The sequence below is a fragment of the Cheilinus undulatus genome, linkage group 11, assembly GCF_018320785.1.
Source record: "Cheilinus undulatus linkage group 11, ASM1832078v1, whole genome shotgun sequence".
Lineage (NCBI taxonomy): Eukaryota > Metazoa > Chordata > Actinopteri > Labriformes > Labridae > Cheilinus > Cheilinus undulatus.
In genome coordinates, this window is record NC_054875.1 from 35,577,859 (window position 1) to 35,602,688 (window position 24,830).

At 39.4% G+C, this 24,830-nt stretch overlaps 1 protein-coding gene across 8 annotated transcripts in view; it reads right to left on the reverse strand.

Moving 5' to 3' along the window:
- LOC121517207 (ankyrin repeat and SAM domain-containing protein 1A-like) overlaps window positions 1-24,830 on the reverse strand; it is a 129,252-nt gene that overhangs the window by 93,035 nt on the left and 11,387 nt on the right. For 6 of the 8 annotated variants that reach the window (XM_041798797.1, XM_041798796.1, XM_041798795.1 and 3 more), the window contains exons 2-4: window positions 9,316-9,396; window positions 8,932-9,088; window positions 8,044-8,106 (exon numbers count right to left, since the gene is read on the reverse strand). In XM_041798797.1, the coding sequence (XP_041654731.1) occupies window positions 8,044-8,106; window positions 8,932-9,088; window positions 9,316-9,396 (301 nt within the window). The remainder of the gene's footprint in view (window positions 1-8,043; window positions 8,107-8,931; window positions 9,089-9,315; window positions 9,397-24,830) is intronic. The other 2 variants (XM_041798798.1, XM_041798794.1) reach the window with 1 other exon arrangement.

Sequence of the window (24,830 nt, forward strand, 5' to 3'; positions counted from 1 at the left end):
TTGAGCCACAAATCTGCTTAGCGGTTAGACTATCTAAACACATTTGAAAGGATTAAACCAAACTCAGTTATAAACCTGCAATTTAAAAGATATTTCTTCTACTTTTGAAACCAGACCTGGAAAAGCTTGCACATTAAACTCTGCATCTTGACACTGTTATCACAGCAGACTTAATTACCCTTAATCATGACTAAATAACTGAAATTACTAGGGTTGCATGATAATGACATAAGCCAATATCAGCTTACAAAGTGAATTATGTGGCATTTTTCATATCTGCTGATATTTTGGCTTTAAAATCTGCCCATATCAGTCGTAAATAATTTAAATTATTGGAGTTTTAGGCTGGACCAAAGGATCTACTTCAGCTGAAGTCTTTTTCTTTGTTCATTATGATTCCTTAAACTTTGCAAGATGTTTATTTGTTCATCCCAAGACTTTAAATTGTGCATTCCAAGGACTGAAGCTTTAGGTCAGAGGTGCATTTTAATATCGGTACCAGCTAGGGCTGGGCAAAATTGCAAAGATTACATTACAATATGGCCTGCTGCAATTTACAAATTGCAGAAGTTGCAATATTTCTATAACTTAAAATGTGTCAAAATAGCCATTAAATACATTGATTTTTTGCAGCAGAGGTTTTATGCACATTATGAAAACATGCAAGTGTCAGTTTTTTAAATAATGGTTTACAAAAATCCTCCTTTTTATGTTTCATGTATATATGTTTTGTTTTGTAGTCAAAATGAGTGACATGAAAATGATAATCCCCTTTAATGAAGCAATGGGTATCAATTTTGCAATATGAGAAAAAATAAATAGCTCATTCTATTCCAGCATTCTATTCATTCTAGCAGCAGGCAATTCCAGCTTCACCTCTCCCACCCCAGCCACCTCCATTATAGCTTAAAAGTTGTTGCACCCTTGTATTCAGATTTATGCTACTATGATTAATTGCTTCTGAAATAATTTTATTGTTTACAATACACAACTTCATTTATGTATTCATCCATATGGGGGTTTCTAGCCATGTGCTCCTCTGCCAAGTAAAACTGCATATCCATTTTTCAATAATATGGTTAAATGTATGATAAGTGTTCCTGACTGAATGTAGGTTATGATATAAAATGATTTATTGCTTGAACATGTTGAAAAATAAATAAGTTGAGAAACCTAATAATAATCGCATATTAAAATCGCAATATTGGGAAAAAAATTGCAATTAGATTATTTTTGCAAATTGTTTGGCCCTAGAACCGGCTACAATTATTTCCCTAGAATACTTTTTTATGCTTCAAACTACTAAAAATCAAACATGAATGGCAACTGTTACTTAGGTTGTTTTCCCACCTGACAGTCCGGGCAGGGGCTGTAGCACTTTCATGTGGTCAATGATCACTGTTAAGCCAGTCTGCTGGCTACTTTGACCTAAAGGTGCAGTGAGCTGGAGAGCAGCAGTGATTGAGTGGCATGTATAAAGTGAAGAGTGGGAGCGCTGCTTGTGGTAAGAAAGCATTGAAACAGAGCAATAAAGAAATATGCAAATACAGTTATTTTGCTAGCTGTTTCCACAAGTCTACACTAATATTTCATTAGAGAACTACAAGGTAATGCATTATATTCTGTATCATGACATGCACCATACTGTGAGGTCATTGCAAAAAATGAACCCTAGTGTTTTATGTAAAATGAGAAGAAATAAGCATTTCACATAATTTTCTCACTTTTTTTTAACTGTAAATAAGGTGTAAAAAGACAGCAAACAATCATTATCAGGCTCATTATTAGTTGGTGAGTCAGCTGTAAAGTGATTCATGTATGATATTTTAAAAAACTCATCTGCTGCAGGCCAAACTATTTCTGCACCAATGCCAATAAGCTATTTTCCATATATTTCTAAAGTTGTATGCAGTGAACCTATGTGACCCTACTATTACACGTTGGGGGTTAATCCTAGTGCAGTCTTGGGTTCTGTGTTTTGCTCCCTCCTGGGAAATTTGAAACTTCTAAAGGGCCAAACCCACTCAGGACGCTCCCACTAGGAGAGCACAGAAGTATAAATGAAGAAACATCAGCCTGTCACGCGCCTCTCACGTCAAACTCAGCACAAATACATGACAGCGGTCACCAACCACCACTTTACCACCAATAAGCTGCGCCACCATTACCATGACAACGTCCCACCTCTTCCTCTCCTCAGCATCAGAGCTCACAGGCACGAACCAGGAGAGAGGGAGTGAGGGGGGCAAATACAGCCATTTAAACACTCACATACACAAGCATGGCACTGAAGTCTCTCTTTGATGCTGATGCAAAGAGACTGGTACACTGAAATCCTCCCACCCTCCTCCTCCTCCTCCTCCTCCTCCTCATGAGATGGCTCTCTGGTCCTGTAGTTTGATGAAAAGGGAGGAAGGGTGCACCCTGCCCACTCTGTCACATGAAGCTATCAAGTATGACCACAACAACAGGCAGGGCATCACCATCTGTGATTTATTCCCAACACAGCTACAATTATTCAAACCTATGATCAGGCAGTGGTTCCAAATTTATCCAGTAAGTGTTTATATTAAAAAATAAACCCACATTCAAGTCATCCAATAGATTGTATGTTAAAAAAGAAGGGGGAAACTCAGTCCAATATATAGCAGCATTAGAGAAATCCAGGCCTCCCATCCAAACACTAAGAAGATTAGTGTGCAGGGGAAATGTGACAATGTTCAAAAATAGTGTGCAGCTTTATCTACAGGCCTGCTGGGTTTCCAGCTCTGCCCGCTCAAAATACAATCACGAAGCCCCCGATACATTTGCACTGCTCTGACTGTGAGGCTGACACTGTCAGAGATTCTGTCAGGTCCAGTGTGTCTCCTCATGCAGACAGGCTGTGATAGGGGCTATCCTGGGCAGCTAAATGCAAAGAAGCTGATGTAACAATATACTGTATGTATGTGCTTCAGATAAGTCCCATAAATAAGAGATAAAGAGCAAAGCTCAGGTCCATGCTCCTGGTCATAACCCAGTGAACTTTGAACAGAGTGCTGCAGGGATGACATATTTTTTAAGGCCAACCCTTCAGTTAGTATTGCTAGGGTTCCCTCAAGCAAATGGGATTTTTCTATTTCATGTTGGATTATTGCAAAAAAAAATCTGTTATTAAAACAAAGGTTTATGATATTTAAACAGTTCTCTTTTTAGCAAAGAAATACAATCTTTTTTTCTTTTTTTTAGATTATGATTTTTAAGTGTAGAGTAAGGTTGTTAAATGTTCAATATTTGATACCATTTTGATGCCTGCACAATTACCGTAAAATGTGGAACATACGTCGCCCTGGTATAATATGCGCAGTATGTGTTACATGTAGCTTCATATCACGCTTAGGGAAAAAAAGGTTAAAACTGTCCTCCCTGCATGATGATTTACATTTCCTTTAGTGAAATTTACCGTGTAGTTTCAGTGCTGCTGTTTTACTCCCAATTTTTTTTGCACATCTACTAGTTATAATACGGTAGTTGAGCTCACAGACTAGGGTGATCTCTGTTGCTCTGCCTGTAACTGAGGAGTGTTTTCAGTCAAAAAACAGTTTGTTCCCTGTTTTCTTTAAATGCACGGTTAGGATGTACTGAGGGGGAAAAGCCGTTAAAAGGCTGCACAAAACCCTGGAAGTCTGGTCTTGTTATGTGTTACAGCATGTTTAAAGCAGTGTGGCTGCTGCTCAATACACAGTGAAGAAGTTGAATTTTGAATTATGCTAGGTCCTGTGTGGCATGTGACAGTGGCAGCGGATGAAAATAACAGCACATCTCAGTACTTTATACTGATGAATTTGCCACATAGGTATAGTACTGTGAAAAAGTATTTAGCCCCTTCTTTTTTGCTTATTTTTTTGCATATTTGTCACACTTAAATGTTTCAGATCATCAACAAATTTTAACACTAGACAAAGATAACCCCAGTAATTATGAAATGTTGTTTCAAAATGGTTATGACATTCATTTAGGGGAAAAAGCTGTGTAATAAACATTTTTTTGGAAAGCTGACCTCAATTTCACTAGCCACAAACAGGTCTGATTACTGCCACACCTGTTGAATCAAGAAATCCCTTACACAGAACCTGTCTGACAAAGAGAAGTAGGCTTAAATATCCCAAAATGCAACACATCATGCTGCAAAGGAATTAAAGAACAGATGAGAAAAAATACCATTGACATCTATCAGTCTAGAAAGGGTCACAAAGACATTTACATTTCCAGAGAGAGAGACATTATCCACAAATGGGGAAAACTTGGAACAGTGGTGAATCTTCCCTACCTAAATTACTCATCAAGGAGGTTATGAAAGTACCCAGAACAACTTCTGAAGACCTGCAGGCCTCACTTGACTCTGTTAAGGTCAGTGTTCATGATATAACAGTGAGAAAGAGACAGGGCAAAAATGGCATCCATGGGAGAGTTCCAAGGTCAAAACCAAAAAGAACACGAAGGCCCGTCTCACATTTCTTGATGATCCAAAGACTTTTTGGGAAAGTATTCTGTCGACAGACGGGACAAAAGGGGGGCTTTTTGGAAGGTGTGCGTCTCGATACCGCTGGTGTAAATCTAACACAGGAGAATGTCCAGACATCAAATTGAGATGCTGTGGCACGACCTTAAACAGGCCATTCATGCTCAAAAACGCTCTAATGTGGCTGAATCAAAACTATTCTGCAAAAAAGAGTGGACCAAAATTTCTGCGCAGGGATGTGAAAGACTCATTCCCAGTTATAGCAAACGTTGGCTTGCAGTTGTTGCAGGTGAAACTGGGACCCATTATCTTTAATTCCATTTCAAACCTAAATGCATCAAAAACTATTAACTTCAAGAGAAACGAGGGAAACTGTGCTGCAAAATTGCTGACCCAGTTGTGCTCTTATGACTCACTCCTGCAGAACTCTATTAAAAATCATAAAACAAAACTAGGAGACAAGAGCCGTAGCACTTTTGACCAATGCATATAGACCCCAGGTGCATATGGATTTACCAGATGTTTTTGCACTTCATTGATGTTTGGGTCTTATTTTCCTTTCTGTTGCCGTTTATTTACTTTAATATCTGTGTACTTGTGTTATGATTTCCTTGTTTGCCCTCTTTCAATTAAAAAAAGCAAAGTGAGTTAGTAACTTTCAAAGGTTCCATATAAATGAAGTTACTGTTTCATTATTAAGTGATTTGTTTAGTACTGTTCGTTTAAACTTCCTAATAGCTGTACTAGAGCAGCTTGAGTGGTTAAACTGACTTTGTTTGGCGAAACCTCACGGTGAAATACCACTTTCAGGATGATCTTTTGTGTCATTCATTATTATGTGTGGATTTTACACTCAAATTTTGAGAATACAACGCACTATGTTTGCTTTGTCCTGCTGCAGCAGACTTCATCTTTGCTGAGATCAACCTTATAATGTCTTCTCTGGGTCAAAGGATGAAAATCACGCTCTGCTGACCACACTCTCCACTCTTTCAGTCTCACCTTCCTTTTTCGTGCATCGAGTAGTTCTTTATTTGAGCTGGGTGCTGTTTTGGTCATCAGACTGAAACTACAATGTAAGTAAGCACCAGTTTTGTTATATGACTCTTGTGAATTCCCCAGCTCCTTCTGCCTGCTCCTCTGGTTTTAAAGGCTGCTGGTTGGACCATTGATCCGGTAAGAGGGCTAAAGATGTTTGCGGTTTTCAAGACAGGAGTATGTTTGAGTCATTCACAGGTTATAGAGGCATTTAGTTCAAAGGAATTACAGACATTTTGTTTTTATACAAGCTTAACTAAAGATTAAGAGGGAGAAAGGCAGAGTGGAGCCTCTGTGTGACTCATTATCTACTTCTGAACAGAAACTCAGGAGAAACAGATGAATAGGTGGCCAATGTCTATCAGAAAATGAAACCGTGCTGCGACAAAGTATCCCCCCAATCCTGACTTCTAATTTCATGCAGATTTGTCTCACTTAAATGTTTCAGATCATCAAACAAATGTTAACGTTAGACAAAGGTAACCTGAATAAATACAAAATGCAGTTTTTAAATGATGATTTCATTTGTTAAGGTAAATAGCCATCCAAACCTACCTGGCCCTATATGAAAAAGTAATCGCCCTTAAACCTGGTGGCAACAACTGCAAGCAAGCATTTCCAGTGACCGGCAATGAGTCTTTCACATCGCTGTGGAGGAATATTTACATTCAGCATCTCAATCAGATTCAATTCTAGACTTTGACTAGGCCACTCAAAAACCTTCAGTTTGTTTTTTGAATCTGTTTAGTGGTGGACATGCTGGTGTGTTTTAGATCACTGTCCTGGTGCATAGTCCATATGCAAATTAGCTAGAGGTCATGAACTGGAGGGACATTCTCCTTCTTGAGTTTCAACTAAATGGGCATCAGGACCCACCATGACCATCTGAAGAGATAGCATGACCTGGAGTGTCAAAATGGTCACCCAATCAAATTTATCTAATAAAAATTTTGGACTCTAAATGAGAAAAAAACCTATTGAAAAAAAATAAGACATAACAAATATGTTTAAAAGCAAATCATTACTGAAGGGCATGCATGCATACATCTTTACTGTACACCATTTTCCAGAGACAGCATGGAAATTTGGTAATTTCTTTAGGAAATTCCTTTTCATCTTGGGAAAAAGTAGAAAGCTCAAGAAAAATGCTTAAGTCTACTCACAGGAAAACCAAAAAAGACATGTATGAATTAACCCTATGTCCACTTCAGCTTCTGTATACAGAATTTCTGCCACGCAATCCACTTTTGGGTCCCAACTCACCAGTTGAAAACCACTGAATTATGGCAAGTCATCCAGGTCCTTAAGCAGCAAAACAGCCCCAGACCATCACATTACCAACACCATGTTTGACTGTTGGCATGATGCTCTTTTTATCAAATGCTGTCTTAGTTTTACACAAGATGAACCATCAAGATGTTCAACTTTTGTCTCATCAATCCACAGAATATTTCCAGAAAGTCTAGTGGATCATCAAAATGTCTTTTGACAAATGTGAGCCCTCCGTTGGCTTTTTGGTTATGGCCTTGGTACTCTCCCATGGATGCCATTTTTTCCCAGTCTCTTTCTTATTGTTGAATCAGGAACACTGTACCTTAACTGAGTCAAGTGAGGCTTGCAGGTCTTTAGATGTTCTGGGTTCTTCTGTGACCTCCTGGATGAGTCGTTGATGCACTCTTGGAGTAATTTAGGTAGGTCAGCCACTCCTGGGAAGGTTCACCAGTGTTCCAAGTTTTCCCCACTTGTGGATAATGGCTCTAACTTTGGTTTGCTGGAGTCCCAAAGCCTTAGAAATGGCTTTTGGACCCTTTCCAGACCGATAGATGCCAATGACTGTTTTCAAATTTCTTCACAGCATGATGTGTTGCTTTCTGAGATCTTTTAGCCCACTTCACGTTGTCAGACAGGTTCTATTTAAGGGATTTCTTGTTTCAACATGTCTGGCACCAACCAGGCCTAGATGTGGTGAGTTAAATTGAACTAAACTTTCCAAAAAATGTGGTAATCACAGTTAATTCATGATATAACAAGGGGGGGGCTTATTTTTTTACAGCACTGTAGATTGTAATTGGGTTCTGGGCTTGGCCTGCTTATTACACAAGTTTTCATATCAGATTTACTCAGTTTTTAAACCCAAAGATGACATCCAGAACTCGCCAACCTTTTACGGTGGCCCTTGCAAAGAAAACTAACCACCCCAGGGAATTTCCTTGAATCTTAACCTTATAAAAATGTCCCTACAACACTATGTAGCAGAGTTAAAACCTCCTGTAGTAGAGGGCATGTTGAAAATATTTGTTAAACGAAACATCTGAGTGGACTTGGAGCACAAAAGCAAACACAAGAAAAGAAGCCAGCAGCAAATGAAAAAGCTTCCCCATATCTGTGCAGCAGAGCGGCCTTGCAAGCAGCAGCAACAAAACCAAACCCAAGCAGATCAGAGCACAGCAAAGCAAAGAAGCACTTCAAAAGGTAATGTTGTTTGAGCAGCACTGTGTACACACCTTGGCATTAATATAGGGGTCAAAGGGCCCACAGCGTTTGAACTCTTTATGGTCTACAGAGCTCTGGGAAGGAGGGAGAGAAGAAAAGCTGATGGTTTGGGTTCAGACAAGCAATGAACAAACGAATGATGATCACAAATGAGTCAAACTGAATGAGAAGGAGAAAAAAAAATCAGGGTCGAGTTAATGAACAATCATGAACAGGCAGAGAGAAATGACACAAAATGAGACATCTTTATCCACGTTTGTTATATGTTTGGGTTTAGTTTGGATCTGTGCTCATGATGGGTCATTTCTCTTCATCCCAAACAGAACAGACCAGAGACAATGACTTTATGGATGCTGCATATAAAGATAGCAACCAAACAATAATATGGAACAAAAATGGTTAAAATGGTTAGGGCCAACAGGCACTTATCACACTAGCATAGAGTCAGAGTGCTTATGAGTGAGGCTTATGATGCACTGAAGTTAAGGAGCTCTGGTTCCATTCATTTTGCTCATATACAGAGCAGAACATGCCATGCTGATGTAGCATTCTGAGCATTTCCATCTAACTTTTCTTTGCCAAATATGGCCTCCTTACTAAGAAAATATCATCTGCTTTCTTTGATGCTGACCTGACCTTAAGATTTTTTCATTTTTAAAGTACAAGAGGTGAAAAAAGTGCTGAAACGTCAAGTCTTTGGGAGTACTTCCTCATTTTTCTGTATACTTGGGTAGACAAAAATGCAACTGCTGAGGTTTCAGATGTCCAATATACAAAAAGGTTGCAGATCAAATTAAACACTAGTGTTATTTCAAAACCAATGATACTATCAAAATGTGTCTGGAAACAAGAACACAAAGAACACAGAGTTAAACAGAAGAGCAAATGCAGCGTCAGACCTGCTCATTGAGTTTAGGGTGTGAGGGTCCTTGGTGAATGAGCAGTTTGACGATATGTTCATCACCCTTCCACGCGGCCAGGTGGAGCGGGTAGCAGCCCTTGTTGTCTGCGATGTTAGTCAAGGCCTCGTTTCGTAGCAGCGCCTCCACAACCTCGCTGCAGACGCAGGAAAGAGGGGACAGGTTAAGTCAGGTCAGAAAAGTCTATAAACCACAGTAATAAATACACACCGCCTTAGCAAACAGCCAATCAATAAGCTTATTCTCCCACTGGGACAATTGTGTCTGAGTGCAGACCTCAGTTAATGCACACACAGAGGGCCTGGAACAGGCTCCTATACACACGTTTCTCCCAGTTCCCTGAGTTATTTATCACAAGTGTACCTGTGTCCATTCAGAGCGGCGTGGTGGAGAGGGGAGTATCCAGTGCTGTCCACACAGTTCACATTGGGGCCTCTCCAGATGCTGGGAAGGAAAGAGAAGACTGTTAGGCAGGAAAAGAGCACCAAACAAACTCAGCTAGACTGATAGACGACTCGTATTCTGGCCTGATATTTATCGTTGGTGTCTTTCTGGCACTAAATGAAACAACACTTACTATTTGTCAGAGTTTTAGTCACAAAAGATCTATTTTTACCTAGTTTAAGCCTAGTTTTCCTTGTGGAAAAAAGTCAGTTAACATTTTTAGTCACAGTTTTAATCTATTAAATTAACACTTAATCACAGGTTTAACCCTCAGATGGCGTTAAAGATGCTACACTGATGATGTTTGTGACCAAAAACGGTAGCATACATGAATACCAAAAAAACCAATAAACATTAACATTTTCCAACTTTTTTTGCATTGATGTTTTAATCAAGATTAAACCTGATCATAATATAAATTATTAAAAAATTTAGGGGAATTTAACCCTTGAATGCCAGTTTAAGTAACAAAACCCTGATGTTGTAATGATAAAACCCCCCAATAAAAATGAAATATTTTTCATATACTACATGCACATTGGATTTCCTTAACAGGGTTTATCACAGCCTTGTGTATTTCAATAATGAGCAATAACTGATGCATTATTATTTACTAAATTGTAAGATTAAACAAACGGTTATAATAGGGCTCATACAGGAAACCAGGAAAAAAGCATGCAACCTCCCCTCATGCCAAATATGGAAAAAATGCTGGCATTTGGGGACAAACGGTTAAAAATGCTAACTTGAAGCCATGACCCCAGAAAGAAAGAAAAATATCATAACGTGCATTTGTTTTTACTGTGATGGCTGGTGATCACAAATGGTTGTTTTAATGGGTTGCAATGGGGCATTTTAGGTCCTGAATGCCCTAAGTTTATACAAAAAGTTTAGAGAGCTTTTTACTGAACTGTTAAATTCTGGAAATTCTATTGAATAAAACATACCCCCCAAAATCTAAAGCGGTAGTCCCAAGAGTGGGGGTCAAGATCCCCTGGGGGGGGGGTCATGACACATTGAATGGGGGGTCAAGGAATGCTTTCTAAGAAAACAAATAGAAATTTTATAAATTAGAGTTATAAATTTTATCCATTATTGTAAAAATATTGCTAAAATAAGTTCAATCTAAAACAAACATGTAGTTAATAAGTGAGATTTGTGCTTAATGTAAATAAAACTCCCTAAAATGTAAAATTGTACATGATGCTTCATATGCTCATGTATAACAAAAACGTAATACCATATTATCACAAATTTTCACACACTGATATACTTGCTTATATTGCTATACAGAAGTTTTTTTTTTACTGAACACTTCCTAATATTAAAATGACTTACTTGACTGACTTAATATCAATTTTGTACTAAATGGGAGACAAGTTTATGGCCACAACTGTCATAAATTTGTCCTTCGTTTTTTTGTTGTTCCTCTTGTCCCTCTTTTCTTCCTGCTTTTCTCCACCCCTACTCGTCCTTCTACCTCTGCGCAGCTTCAGCAGAGGGATGTTAACATGAGTTTGGTCTGCTTGACAGTCCTGCCCTATAATTGGGAAGATCTTTGTCGCCACTGTAACGGGGCTAAATACAGCTAGTACTTTGCTAATAGTGATTAATGTTGGCCTTTATTATAATATTAATGATTAACACTGGTCTATAATGATAGAGAGTACAGTCTAACCCTGCCCTCTTTGTAAAGTGTCTTGAGAAAACTTCAGTTATCAATTAGCAAACAAAGATTGATTGACTGACCTGCAATGTCTCAATTTTTGCTGTATAATTGTTATTCTGGGCCATTTATCAGACTTCACCTGTATTTTTTGGTGATTAAAAACATTTAACTAACCTTGTATTGGATGTCTATAGGATCCTAGTGGTATCATAACAGGATAACATTTGATTTTCTCCTGTTATCATGAAAATTTTGGTCTTGTGACAAACATAACACAGGTGAAGGTGTGTGTTTATGCATTCATTCTCTCTCTCTCTCTACAGAAGTGAGCGAGAGAACAGGAATGACAGCCAGCAGCAGCATCAAACCAAGAAAACCAGGAAGGAAAAGCAACACTATCAGCACTGAGCAGCAGCTACCACAAGCTAATTATGTCTGGTTTACAGTAACTCCATGCAACCTCAGCCTGATTATTCTGGGTCAAGTCCTGAAAAAGAACAGGCTTTTGTTATGCAGTGTAAGCACCAACAAACAAAGCACAGAGACGGAGCCTAAGAGCAGCGAAGAGGGTAAAGTAGATGCTACGTCAGGCTCGGCCCAGCACTCCCATTCAACTTGATCTGAACTCGGCTGTCAGCTCACATTGGTTGGCTTCTTTTAATTTCAAAAATAAAAAAGAGGCGGTGGTTGGGGCGGATGATAGAGGGGGGGCAGTTAAAGAGAGACGGAGGGAGTGAGAGTTAAGAAGCTAAAGGCTGTCTGGTGCGACCGAGTGCCAAGACGGGGGGATGTGAGGCTCTCTGAAAGACCTTAGCACATCCTAAATAAATCATGGGACGAGGAAATCCCAGCACGGGTGCACCACATATCTGAGAGTGGAGTCATTCGGCAAACAGAAAGGGAATGGGAGAAAAACCAGAGGTCTTCAGAGAGAATCAATCATGAATGGGAAAGAGACTATCAAAAGTAAAGAGAAAATACTTTTAAAAAACTATTTATGCAGGTTTTGATGAATTATAGACAACAATCCCAATGCAAACACTAAGCTGACAGTAGGATAGCTTTATAAATGATGAAAAGCTTAGATTTTTATGCATGTGAGTGATTTCTATGAATGAATAAAGGCTTCAGAGAGAACTCCAAGAAAAGCAGGACATAAAACACTCCAAAACATAATACTGATCAGTGATTGGATAAATAGAGTGTTAGCATTAGCTTTAGAGCCGCTATGTGGCTTTAGCTTCACCAAATATCCTGAATTTGTCGCAGTAATGGCTGCCCCCTTAAAATACATCTCCCATAATAGCTCCGAGAACAGCCTGCAATTACACAGTCAGAGCCGTCTCATTAAATAAGTGTCTTTGAGGGCTCTGTAGCCTGCACAACAATGGGCCTGACAGAGCACAGACACAGGGATGCACCACTCTACTAGTCATAACCAAAGCCGTTTATTTCTCACAGCTCGCCTTCTGGGTCTCATCTCACTGAGGCGAGGAGCCGTGAAGACGCGGGACATCAAAAGCAGTGAGGAAATACTCGAGCGGTAAAATGATGGTGGGAGGAAACGCTGCAGATTGATAAATTTTTGTTAGGGGGGGGTTGATGATGGTGTCAGGCATCACTTCATCAGTATTCGTCCAGAACCAGTCATCAAATCTGCAGAAAGAGACGCAGAAACAGCTCATGGACTCTGAGCACATCAAACGGGAGACAGAAAAAGACCTCCAGTTGCTGGCCTAGATAAAGAGTTATGTAAGGGCTTACAGCGAAAACCCCCATAAACAAATTACCATAAACATGAACAGAGCAGAGAGGACGGAGAGAATCTAACAGATCAGAAAAAAGGCAGGAGCATCTATGAGAGTGATGCAGGAGGGCAAGACATGACTGTGGTAACTGCTAATCATGACTAAGGGAATTCATTACATTGTCATGAGGACATTTACTCTCTCTTTTAGTAACACGGGCCTATGAAAGTCACTATTTCCAACTGACAATTTCAACAATAGGACATAGTGGTGACTGACGTACAGTATCACACGTTGAACTTCATACCATATCACACATTGCATCCTAAACTATGTATTGTATCCCTTACTCAATCGTAACACAAATCAGACTGTAGGGGTTGATCAAGCATCAGCCTGGTCAGGGCTGAAATGTGGCATTAGGCCGATTATCTGTGTCAGCGTTCCATTTTACAGACAGTCAATAAAGTAATAATTAAAAGTGCACTACTTTGGCTCTCTGAAAGGTGTGTCTTCCAGTCTGGCTCTGATTTCACTCAATCTGACTGATCTAAATCAGTCTAAAGGAGCTCCGTCTGCAGCATTTAACTAATGAACACATGAATGCATCTCTGATCCAGTAAAACAATTAATTATCCTAAAATGCATTTTGACTTGTGTTGCATTAAGTATAATGTGTCATAGGGCTGGGCGATTAAAAAATCAAAATCACGATTAATTGAACTTTTTGCCTTGATTACGATTAATCAATGATTATTCCACCCCCAACCTTCTACTCCTTTTGTTCTGAAAATACTTGTATAATTAAAAAAAATTAAAATTAAAATTAAAAATTAAAAGAACAGTCACAGATCAACAATTTAGGGTTATTTATTGAAACAAATTAAATCAAAACACACATCAGTTGAAATTTTTTTGTAATAAGTCAAATTTTTCAAGAAAACTAGAAAATAAACAGATTGTGTTTCTTCCTAACAAAATTAATTATTTCTATACTGCTGTATAAAAAGTAGAAAATAACTTTGCTGCTGCACAGTCAGCTCTGTGTTCGAGTTTTAGTGGACTGGATGGGAATGATGAGCAGCTACAAAAAGCAGGCATAAGACATAAAAGAAACTATGATGTGAGAGCGCAAGGACAAGATTTCAATCCTAGGGAGCTGATGTGGGTGTATAGTCCCAAAGGGAGGAGAGGCCAGTGCCCTAAGGTGGACTGTGAAGTTTTTCACATGTATAAATAAAATATAAAATAACAGACAATACATTTTTTACAATTCTTGAGACAATGATGCATTACTTACTGACTGCATCACAATGAGATTTTCTAAATAACTGAAAACTTCCAAATATTTTAATGATAACAATCCATTATTTTTCAGTTCAAAAGCTTTATACCAGTGAGCCCCAAATGATCTCCCTGAGGCCCCACTCAACCCATCATCAATAATTATCTGGCCTGTATCAATTTTACATCATTTAACCTGTCATATTTTCATATAAAGAGCAAAATAATGTGATCAGACAAAGTTTGCCTGCTTAACCTTTTTTGATCACCCTCTGTAGCTCCTCCTTTTAATGATTTTGCTTCATTTTTTTCTTGTGTGACCTTCATATTCTGTTAAAGGATATCAAACCTCTACTACCTGTTCTTGTTATGATTAGAAATGATGGTAATGGAAGCTGTAATTCCACCTACAACAGGTTATTTGTCGAGGAAAGATGCTGAAAACTCACAGGTGATGAAGTGGTAGCCCAGTTTGATGCAATTTCACCTTTAGAATAAACTCCTTTGGGAGCCATGATCGTAGAGGGACATCAGTTGGATCATTCATTGGTCAGATGAAAGATGATAAGGATTGGTGTTTTTACTTGGTGTGGATGAAAGTTAAGTGTTGATTACTGAATCATTACACAAAATTATATCAGCTGATCTGTACATCCCTTTAAACCATGTTTGCTATTTTTAGTTAGATTTATTATGAGACATCTTACAAGATTTGACCTTTACAACCCTAAAAAATCTGGAACAGAGGCTAACATTTTTGCCACTTTTGCACACTGGTCCTCCACAGCAGTCATGACTGTTACGTGTCATGCCAGATGTTTGACCCAGAAACACAAAAAAAAAGTGTCATTAAAGCCACATGACCGAAGGAAAGCTGACAGCAGTGCAGAGCATCAGCAACCATACATATGGTGTCACCCTACAAGGTTCTTTTTCCTTAATATTTAATCAGGATCATCGGTGTCAACTTATCAATTAAAATCATCCACAGAGAGTGAATGAGGACTCCTGCTTGCTACATTTTGTCAGGGTCATATATATTTCAGAGCTGTCTGTAGTATCAGCTCTTAGTGCAGTCAAAGTGTTACTCTCCGAGCGTTTGGGCAGCATGGCACTCAAGGGCATGAGTCAGAGTGCTGCTCGACAATCCACTTCATCCTCTTACTACGGCTCACAACCGACCTAACCGAGGGGACGGGGCTTAGGCCCGGAGCAGGGCATTGGGCAAAAAAACAGAGTGGATTTGGATTGGGAGGGGGCACATTCAAACAAACTGACTGAGGAATTCCTGTCTGAAAGGCTGAGCTAATCCTTAATTTCCCTGAGGGAATATCAGCGGGATGAAGCTGTAGTTTGAAAAAGATTCTGGGGGGCTGTAATTCTGTGTTGTACAAAGGCCGGCCAGAGCGAGAGGAGGAAGGATAATAATGTTTTCTCTCTTTTATGTGTTCTCTGCTGATGTTAGTCACACATTTTAAAAGACAGTCATTTACAAAGCATGTGGGTTTAAACATTAATCTTTACTGTGTTTGAATTTTTAAGACCGTATGTCGCAGAGTTCAATGCAAACAAAAACAAAAAAACAGGAGAATGAAGGTTTTAGCTTTGGTCTTCTTTTAATGCAGCAAAATTAGGGTTGCCAGACCTGAATTTTTCATTTTTGGACAATTCAGGTAAAATCAAGCTATACTGATTGTCAGCTGTGTTTCTGAATTTTGATTATAGATTGCTCTGTGTTTTTTTTCTCCCTCACTGCAGGCTAGTTGGGGATGGCAGGAGCACTGCAGTCATGGCTGCAGCTCGTTGGCATCACAGCCAATCTTTTGGCAATCAAAGGCTCCTCTTTACCACCTCATGTTTAGCCTTCAGATGCCAGAGTATGCTTTCAGCTTCATGAGTGGTTACCCGGCTCTCGTGGACCAAGCATTCTTTTGCAAGTATATTTTTTATTGACTTTTTGGACTTTGCATACACTTTTTATCCTCCTCTATTACAGCATCTCTTATTTCCTGCCAGTTTTTTAGGCTGCCACCAACCAGCTCACTATCCATCATGTTGCACCATTACCTCCTTTCACCTCCAACCTCGGCTCGTACTCTGCTTCTGGGTCCTAATCAGCTAATCGTCAACTGTTTCAGTCAGGGGTTGACAGATAATGGTTTTCTAGGCCATCTTTGCCCATTAATGCTTGTTATAGAGACTGATAGCCAATATTTGGAACCAAAATGCATTCAGAGTAAACATGTGCTGTTAGTTTCAGTTATCCAAATACTGATTTACAACATGTAATGGGCTGTAAACATATCATTACACAGCAAAATTGACTGAGTTCTTTAAACTCATATAGAGTTAGCTACATGTAACACTTTAAAAGTGTCATAACAGCCCACTTTACATACAGTTAAACTACACTTCTGAAAATATTAAATATTTTACAACATGACAAGAGCTGCAGTGACCCTAGAGAAGCTGTGGCAAAGCAGAGAGTCAACCTTGTTGCAAGGCAATGCATACTGATAAAGAATAGGTACTATGCATCTTAAGGATCACCTGAAATCACAGGCGGGGTCTCTAACCAGGTGGATAATATCACTCATGTTGCAAATGTGTCTACATCATAAACAACAACAACACACCCAGCAAATGATTCCCAGCAGGGATCACTGTACAACAGGCAATATCCAAGCACAATGAAACACTTCAATAACTCGTAAACTAGGGCTGAATGATTCATGAAAAGAATCTAATTGTGATTCTTTTCCCCAACATTGCAATTATTCAATATGCAATTCCTCATCTTACATATTCTTCAATAAATGCAAGCAATAAATCATTCTATATTCATTCTATATTATAACTAGGGCTGTCAAAGTTATCACGTTAATATTGCATTAGCTCAGATTACTTATTTTCTACAATTTTTTTTGTTGCACGATTAATGCATGCGCATTCTGTGTGACCCTCAACCAATCCCGTAGCTTGTCAGATCAGGAAGCGGCGCCATCATGGCGCAGTGCAAGCGAGCAGAAATGGATGGAAATGGAGACTTTTGAATGGCAGGTTCAGCATTCGGATCATGCCAGATAAGACTGAAGTTATTTGCTCTTACTCTGGACGTGAACTGAGTTACCCAGAGTTCGTAGAGTCTCAAAAATCTCGTACCACCCGCTGGCCGAGCACACCGCTTATGCTAAGAGCCGCCCCCTAAGCCATGCTGAATTGTTTACAACGGAGACGCTCAGACAAACTCTGCAAGCAGGGATAGACTCACTATCTGGCATACCTGGCATTTTCCCCGTGGGTTAATGTACTTTTGGGCCAGTATGATTTATTCATTCATTTACTTCCGTTATGTACCGACTCCATAGTGGTGCTGCCCCTTACACTGACTGTGGACTGGTCCAATCATGTCTCCTAAAGGTCTGTTTACCCCCTCTCCCATCCCCACTAAGCTCCTCCTTGAAAGTGAGAGTATCCGGAGAAAACAAACTTAGGCACCAAAACGATTGACTGGGACTGTAAATAAATGCCAAATTAAAAAAACAGTCAATCAAGATGCTGCAAAAGTGTCAAAGACTCTGCAGTCCCTATAGGAGATGGTCTGACACTGGTGAATATACAGATATCATGAGGAGGAGGAGGAGACAGAGCAGGAGAGGCTGGTGTGTGACAGGAGCAGAGGTGTTACAGGTGAGCCTGAGAGTGAAGCAGTGAATGAGCTCTGTAGAATATCTTGATATAAGGTAGAATGCATTATAAGACTGTGGGGTCCTTTATTTATGAAGAAAAATTGGTTTGAGATTGAATCTGTAGCTCTTCTATGATCTGAAGAATGAAAAGATGGTTAAGTCCTCTTACTACACCTTAAAAGTTCTCCATTGAGACTTCTTTCAGTTTGTGTGTTCATGAGTTTTGAAAAGCAGTTTCACATTTGTGTTTATTGACATTATCTGGTAAATCTACTGGACTGATGACAGTAATTTCTTAATGTCAGCATGTATCTTACATCAGATGTACAAGAGCGTTATATTTAAGTAAAGTAGAGTAACTCTGGCTAAAACTTACCCGAGTAAGTACGCACCAAAAATATCTACACGATTACATTTATCTGAATAAATGTAATTAGTTATTCTTCACCCCTGCAAATAGGGATGGGACCGGTTCCATCCAATATCAGTATCGGGTCCAATATGGACGTAATTAATAGATCAGATATCTGACTGGCGGCACCGATCCAAGTGACCGATCCAAATCCATCCTACAGTTTGTGGTAGACCATGAAAGCACCGCAGTCTAACACGAGACAGTCTGTGTGTAACTGAGCTAGTATTAGTTGGGGATGTTCTTAGCGATATAATTGCCCAGTAGATTAAACGTAAATCTATATTTAGAATAGTCAAAACTAGTCTAAAGATGAGAGAACACAAAGAAGAGTGGGTGTGACGTTAGCCTGATAACGGGCGCCTGCTGTCATTCCTCTTTGCAGATTAATATCGTGCTTTGATATTTGGCCTCCTTTTACTTCAGGTGAGTAGTTATATATGAGCTTAACCCTCTACAGCCCACATGCCACTTTATTTCTATTTACTACTTCGGAAAACTGTCGTAGGTCGTACCGCGGGCTTCCTGCTACACGCTAACAGGTTAGCCTGCGCCAGGGTTCTCATTGTTTATATCCGGTGAAGGGTCAGAGAAGAAGGCTGCGGCCGTTAACTGAAGCTACAGCGGTCCCTAGTGGCAGGAGGTTCATTAAAGCCAGTATAGACAGGGATTTATAATTTATACCCAGTTGTTGTTTTGGGATAATGTTGATGTTTATTTTTTTTGTAGTTCAAATAAATTCGTTTGGAATACATTTAAATTCAATTCATTGTTGTATTTTTTTCGCAATTTAATAAGAGGAGCTGGGTGGTTTACTACAATCTCAGGTAACCACACATTATACCAACAACAATAATAACTGTTAAAAAATATATTGAAATCAGTATCGGTATTGGCACATATTTATTGGAATCAGATCGGAACTGAAAAAAAGTGGATCGTGCATCCCTACCTGCAAATGATAGCAGTGATGAAAAAATTATGTAAAACAAACAATCTCACATCAGCTCAACCAACATGAGAAATGGCACTAGGAGCAATGCTGAAGTGGTGGGGAAACAGGTGCTGCCTTTGCTACATAGAATTTTGTGTACATTGGCTTTTGCACATGAAGTCTAGCCAATCAGAAAGTGTTGCGGACAGGAAATACCTTTAAACCATGGAGAGTAAAAACAGAGCCAGAAGGAAAGGCACTCATCGCAATAGAGCCAAAGTAGTGAACTCTTAATTTATTCAATTTAATCAACAATTAGTCACATAAAATGCTTGTATATTGCAAAATGCCGATCATGATAATCAACCAAGCTGTTATCAGACGAATTATAGTCTCGCAATTTCACCATGACAGTTATGAAAAATGCAGGCATATTCCTACACTGTGGCCATGTCTCAAAAACTACAATTACATACTTTTGTTCAATAAAATAATGACAATAGTATCGTTTTAAAATGTGGTATCAAATATGATGGCGATACTTTCTAATTAGAATTAATCCCCATAACTTTGCCAATACACAAAGTCAATATATCAGCTGATTTTTGGCTATAATCCCTTGATACTAGAATGATTTTGATGATACTGGGCATCCCGAGTCTCCTCATTTACTAATATTTGTCAGGCTGAAAAGGAAGTGATGCATTACACATATGTATTTCAATGTCAGTTCAGCACATTCTGATCATCATGATGAGGGTGATTCATACCAAAAATACTTTTGCCAATCTATCATCCACAGATTTTCAAATTAAAATTTTCCGTTTCTCCAGTGCACAACAATACACAGTGTTTCTAAAATGAATGATTAAATGTAAATTTATGTAGCCCTGGAGGAAAGGCAAGGCCGAATTCAGTCTAGGTTTAAGCAAATAAGCACCCAGGTGAGCGTGAACCCGGTGTCAAATAAACAGATTTGTCCTCCAGCTTATTAGCTGTGTGACCACACAGCCGGGGATTAGTCTATCCCAGGGCACTGAGCCCAGCAGTGACTGGCGCATGTCAGCCACCGTCAGGGAAATTGGGTTTAATTATGCATACTGCTGGCGGGTGCTGAAACCAGATGCCCTGCCAGACAAACAGCCAACGTGGACTGAGGTACCTGCCAGAGTCCTGCAGGCCTGCTAAAGAACACTCTTCCTGCTTAAACTGCAAACAGATGCCATGCTGGGAATCAAGAACTGCAACGGCAACAAAGTGATGAGCACTCAGCATGGAGGTAGTATTGCAAAATCAGTAACACCAGGAAACATGAAGCAATAAACCTCAGATACCTATGACACCACTATGACAGGGTCTGATAGAGACTATTGCATGTCACATAACTCCTTCACATGAAAATTTCTTATTACGTGGAGCACAAATATAACCATTTAGGGAAATTCGGACTTTACACTGCTCTTTAGGGCTTTTATTTTGTAGGGTTTGCACAACTGTTTCACAATACAGACATAATGCACTGTCCATTACTCACTACTTAGCAGTTTTGTATTTAATGCTTGTGTCACCTTTGTCTTCTCCTGTCTGCACTTTCAAAGTGATGTAAAATGCAAAATGGACTTAGGCTTTTTTAGGACTTTTCTACTCATCTGACTGCTCACTTTTCACATAGCGTTGGAGGTGGAGGCTATAAACTATCCATCAGTATTGATAAATCACATTTATGCTTGTTCACACGCCACTGACACAGCAGTCAGAGCAACTTAGAGTTAAGTGTCTTTCCTATACATGCAGCTGCAGGAGCTGGGGATCGAACCCCTGTCTCCTCAAGTTCAAAGACTTAAATTCCCAGCATGTGCAGCATGCCAATGTGTCTGATTCCTCTTTCCTTAATGCTAACAGCCCAATTAAGTGTTTTAATAATTAAAGGTATTTGTTACCTACAGCAGGGCTGCACAGTTGTGCAGTGGGTATCACTGCCACCTCAAGGCAAAAAGATTCCTGATTGGAATCATTGGCCTTTGCATGATCGTCCTGTGAACTGGCCTTCTCCAGGTACCCCTGCTTCTTCCCACAGTCCTGAGGCATGTTTGTTAGGTTACCTAGTGGCTCTATGTTGCCTGTGGGTGTTAGAGTGAGCGAGAATGATTGTCTGTCTCTGTCTGTCAGACCTGTAATTGATGGCGGACCGGTCCAGGGAGCACCCTGCTTTCACCCAGACACAGCTGGGATTGCCAACAGCCCCCACGGCTCCAAACATGCATCAATAATGGATGGCTAAATATACTGTAGCATACTTATTTAGCAGGTACAATGTTGACAATGAGAGAGTGTAGAGAGATTGAGGTGGGCTCAAAACACTGCGTCTTTACCTCTAGACGCACCCACAAATGGGTAGCTCAGTTGTGGTGGAAAAGCAACTCCCCTACTGCGCTGGGCGGCCGTGCCAAGTCAAGCCGAGCTGTGCCATGTAATGGAAAAGCCCCACTAGTCTAGTTGGGTCTCAAGGTCTCAATGTGACTGAGGAGTTGGTCATCTCTCAACCAGAATGCCAGGGGTTTGATTGTCAGTTCCTGTTGATGAGTCCTTGTGAAAGAGCCCATAGTTGCTCCCACTGCTGCATGAGTGGCACATGAGTGGGTGGAAAAAAAGGGATGCACAACAATGGATTTTTGCAGATAAGCCAATATTTGCAAATTCCTTTTAACTGATACCGATACCAATACCAGTGTGCAAAAGTAGTTTTGACCTAAAACTTCAATCCTTAAACACATTTCAAAGTTTATGGACTGAGTATGATCTAAGAAAATGACTTTAGCTGATGTTGTTCTGCTGGTCAAGCTTAAAACTCCACAAATGTATTCATACATTAGATTGATATTTACGGCCAATATATCTGTTGTAAATATTGGCAGGATCGTTCATATCTGCTGGTGCAGGTGATTCAATTTCTAAGCTAATATCATACAGATATAATGCCTAAAATATTGTGCACCCCTAGTAAAAAATGGCCTCGAGTAAGATGACTAGAAAGACCCTATTCATGCTCAAGTCCATTAACCATTATAAGGGTAGTTTTCAGGATTCTTCCTTTGGGCACAAGAGGTGTCGGTTTAAAATTAGCAGTCTTTCTAATAATAATATGAGAGCATGCAGCAGCAGCTCAGTCTGCTGAGACTGGTTGGGAACTGAAAGGTTGCTGGTTAAAGTCCTGTTGCAAACAAAGTCTCTGATATGGTCTGGTTGCTGACGACTGACTGATGTTATCCACCAAGTTAGGCCAAAAATGTATTCTATAAGAAACTGACAGACGGATTTCAGAAGAATTTCTATGGAATAAATGTTTCACAATTAATGTTTTGACATGACTGCTGAAACATAATAACACTGATTTGGTTTTTAATGAGCAGCTCCAGTTAAAAAGGAACAGAAAGACGAGAAATGAGCGCAGTGATGATGCAGCTAATTTGCCAAATCTACTGTAGCACAAAGCCTGATTGAGTTTTCATGGCTCATAAACACCATAGTGAGCATTTCACAGAGCAACTGTGGTGCAGCAGGAGGTGTGAATAAACTGTGTGTGCCTGCAGACTATGATTAGAGCGGTCCAACAGGCTCCAGATGAATCGAGATGACATGAAAAACACCGGTGGCTGGCTGAAAAGATGGGAGGAACACAGGAGAAGAAAAGAAAGGAGACAGGGGAGAGTCGAGAAAAGACGGAAAACGCATTCAATCACAGCCTGCCTTCACACACGCTGGCGTTTCCCACACAACAACACAGATCTCACACTGATAGCACACTGTTTCACACCAGCATCCCCTGAATGTTTTGCTTGAGAGAGCGAGCTGATGTTCAGTTGAAGCTAAAATCTCGCCAGGCGATGGTCAGTTATTTTCAGTGGTGCTGCTGACAAAACACTTCTTGAAATAGCACACAACTTCTGCCTAATTTAGTTTGCATGGCTGAAGATTTTGTTGAATATGGCTCAGTTTGATCACGAAAGGCAGCAGCAGGGTTCCTCCTTAACTCTGGTGTTGCCATTTTAAAGGTAGTTTTTAAAGATCCTGTTGTGACATTACATTTATCTTTGTCTCATCTTACCCAACATGTGTCTATAAGTAGATGTCCTTCCAATAACATCTTCACATTTACAGAAACCTCTTGTATTCTGCAACCAGCACATGTGATGAAACTGCTTTATTGTGTTTTCTGTTCACCAGCCCTGTGATTGACAGGCAACTAGTCTAGGGTGTAGCCCGCGTCTCACTCAATGACAGCTAGAATTGGCTCCAGCACCTCTGCAACCCCACCTGGGATAAGCATGGATGGATGGACAGATGGATGTTTACCAGTATGTTCTTTCCTACTCTTTTGTTGATACACATAAACAGATAAAAACATCAGTGAATCATTTGACTCTGTTGAGCTATCAGCCAGTAAGGTGGTACTATTTTCACATTATGTCCTTCCACCTGAGATTCCTCTGCACTCCTGTCTGACTGGTATCGTCTACTCTGTAAATACATGGAAAAAATAAATTGACTTTCTAGAAAATATCATAACAGTCTGGTTGCAGGTTGTTCTTCTGGACGCCACGTATCTCAGAACAGAAATACACACTAAAACTTTCAAAAAAATATCGGATTAAACTTCCATTTAAGGTTAGCGCAAGTGTTAGCTTACCGAAAGTTAGAAACCTGACCTGCAAAACCTGATTACAAAACATTTAACAAAGCTGAGAAAAGGGTCTGCTTACAGGAAATAAGCTTGTCCTCCATGAAGACATTTGAATGAAACAAGCTTACGTAACTTTGTTAGCTGCGTAGGCAACATAGGTAAAAGAGCTACATAGCTAATGTAGCTAACATAGCTAAAGGAGCAAAAGCTAAGCTCAAAAAGAAGCTATGTTAGCTGAGTATCTATGTTGCTAACATAGCTTTTACTACGATTGCTAAAGCCTACATTGCTAAAGCTAACTTAGCTATAGATAATGGAGCTACATAGCTAACGAAGGTGGTTTAACCCTCCGAGACCTGAGCTATTGTTTGGAATGCATTTAGTTTATCCCACTTATTTGGGATGAGTAAAAGTTCTGAATTTTTGAACATTTTTATTTCCAAAAACCACACAAACTCCCCAAATCACCTAACATTTCTGTTTGTATTCTTAAACATATTTTAAAATATTCCCAAAAAATGACCCAATTTTTTATTAATATTTTTCCCAGACTACTAGTTTAACTATAAAGTAAATAAAACCGAAATTCTAAAGCAAATCCCCTCCAAAATGCCCTACATGATCCCCATAAATGTAAGAATGAGCTACACAAACTTCCATAGAAATGATGGAAAATTCTCCCAAACATCCACAAACATTTCAGCTTTAAATCCAAATCAAATTCCCTAAAATTACAAATGTATTTTCCAAATTTCTATGAAAATTTCCAAACAAATACCTACTAAACCAACCCAAAACTTCTGAAATAATCTCACAAATTCTAATAAAAATGCAAGAACAATTTCAAAGCAGAATCACTCTAAAACTTCTAAGGAACACTCAAAAATATACAACCACATCCCATAAATTTCCATGAAAATATTTGAAAATTTCTTGAAAAATACTTGAAAACAAATCCTTCCAAACATCTGAATTCCCCAAGATTTTTGTAAAATTCTTAAGAATTTCAAAGGACAT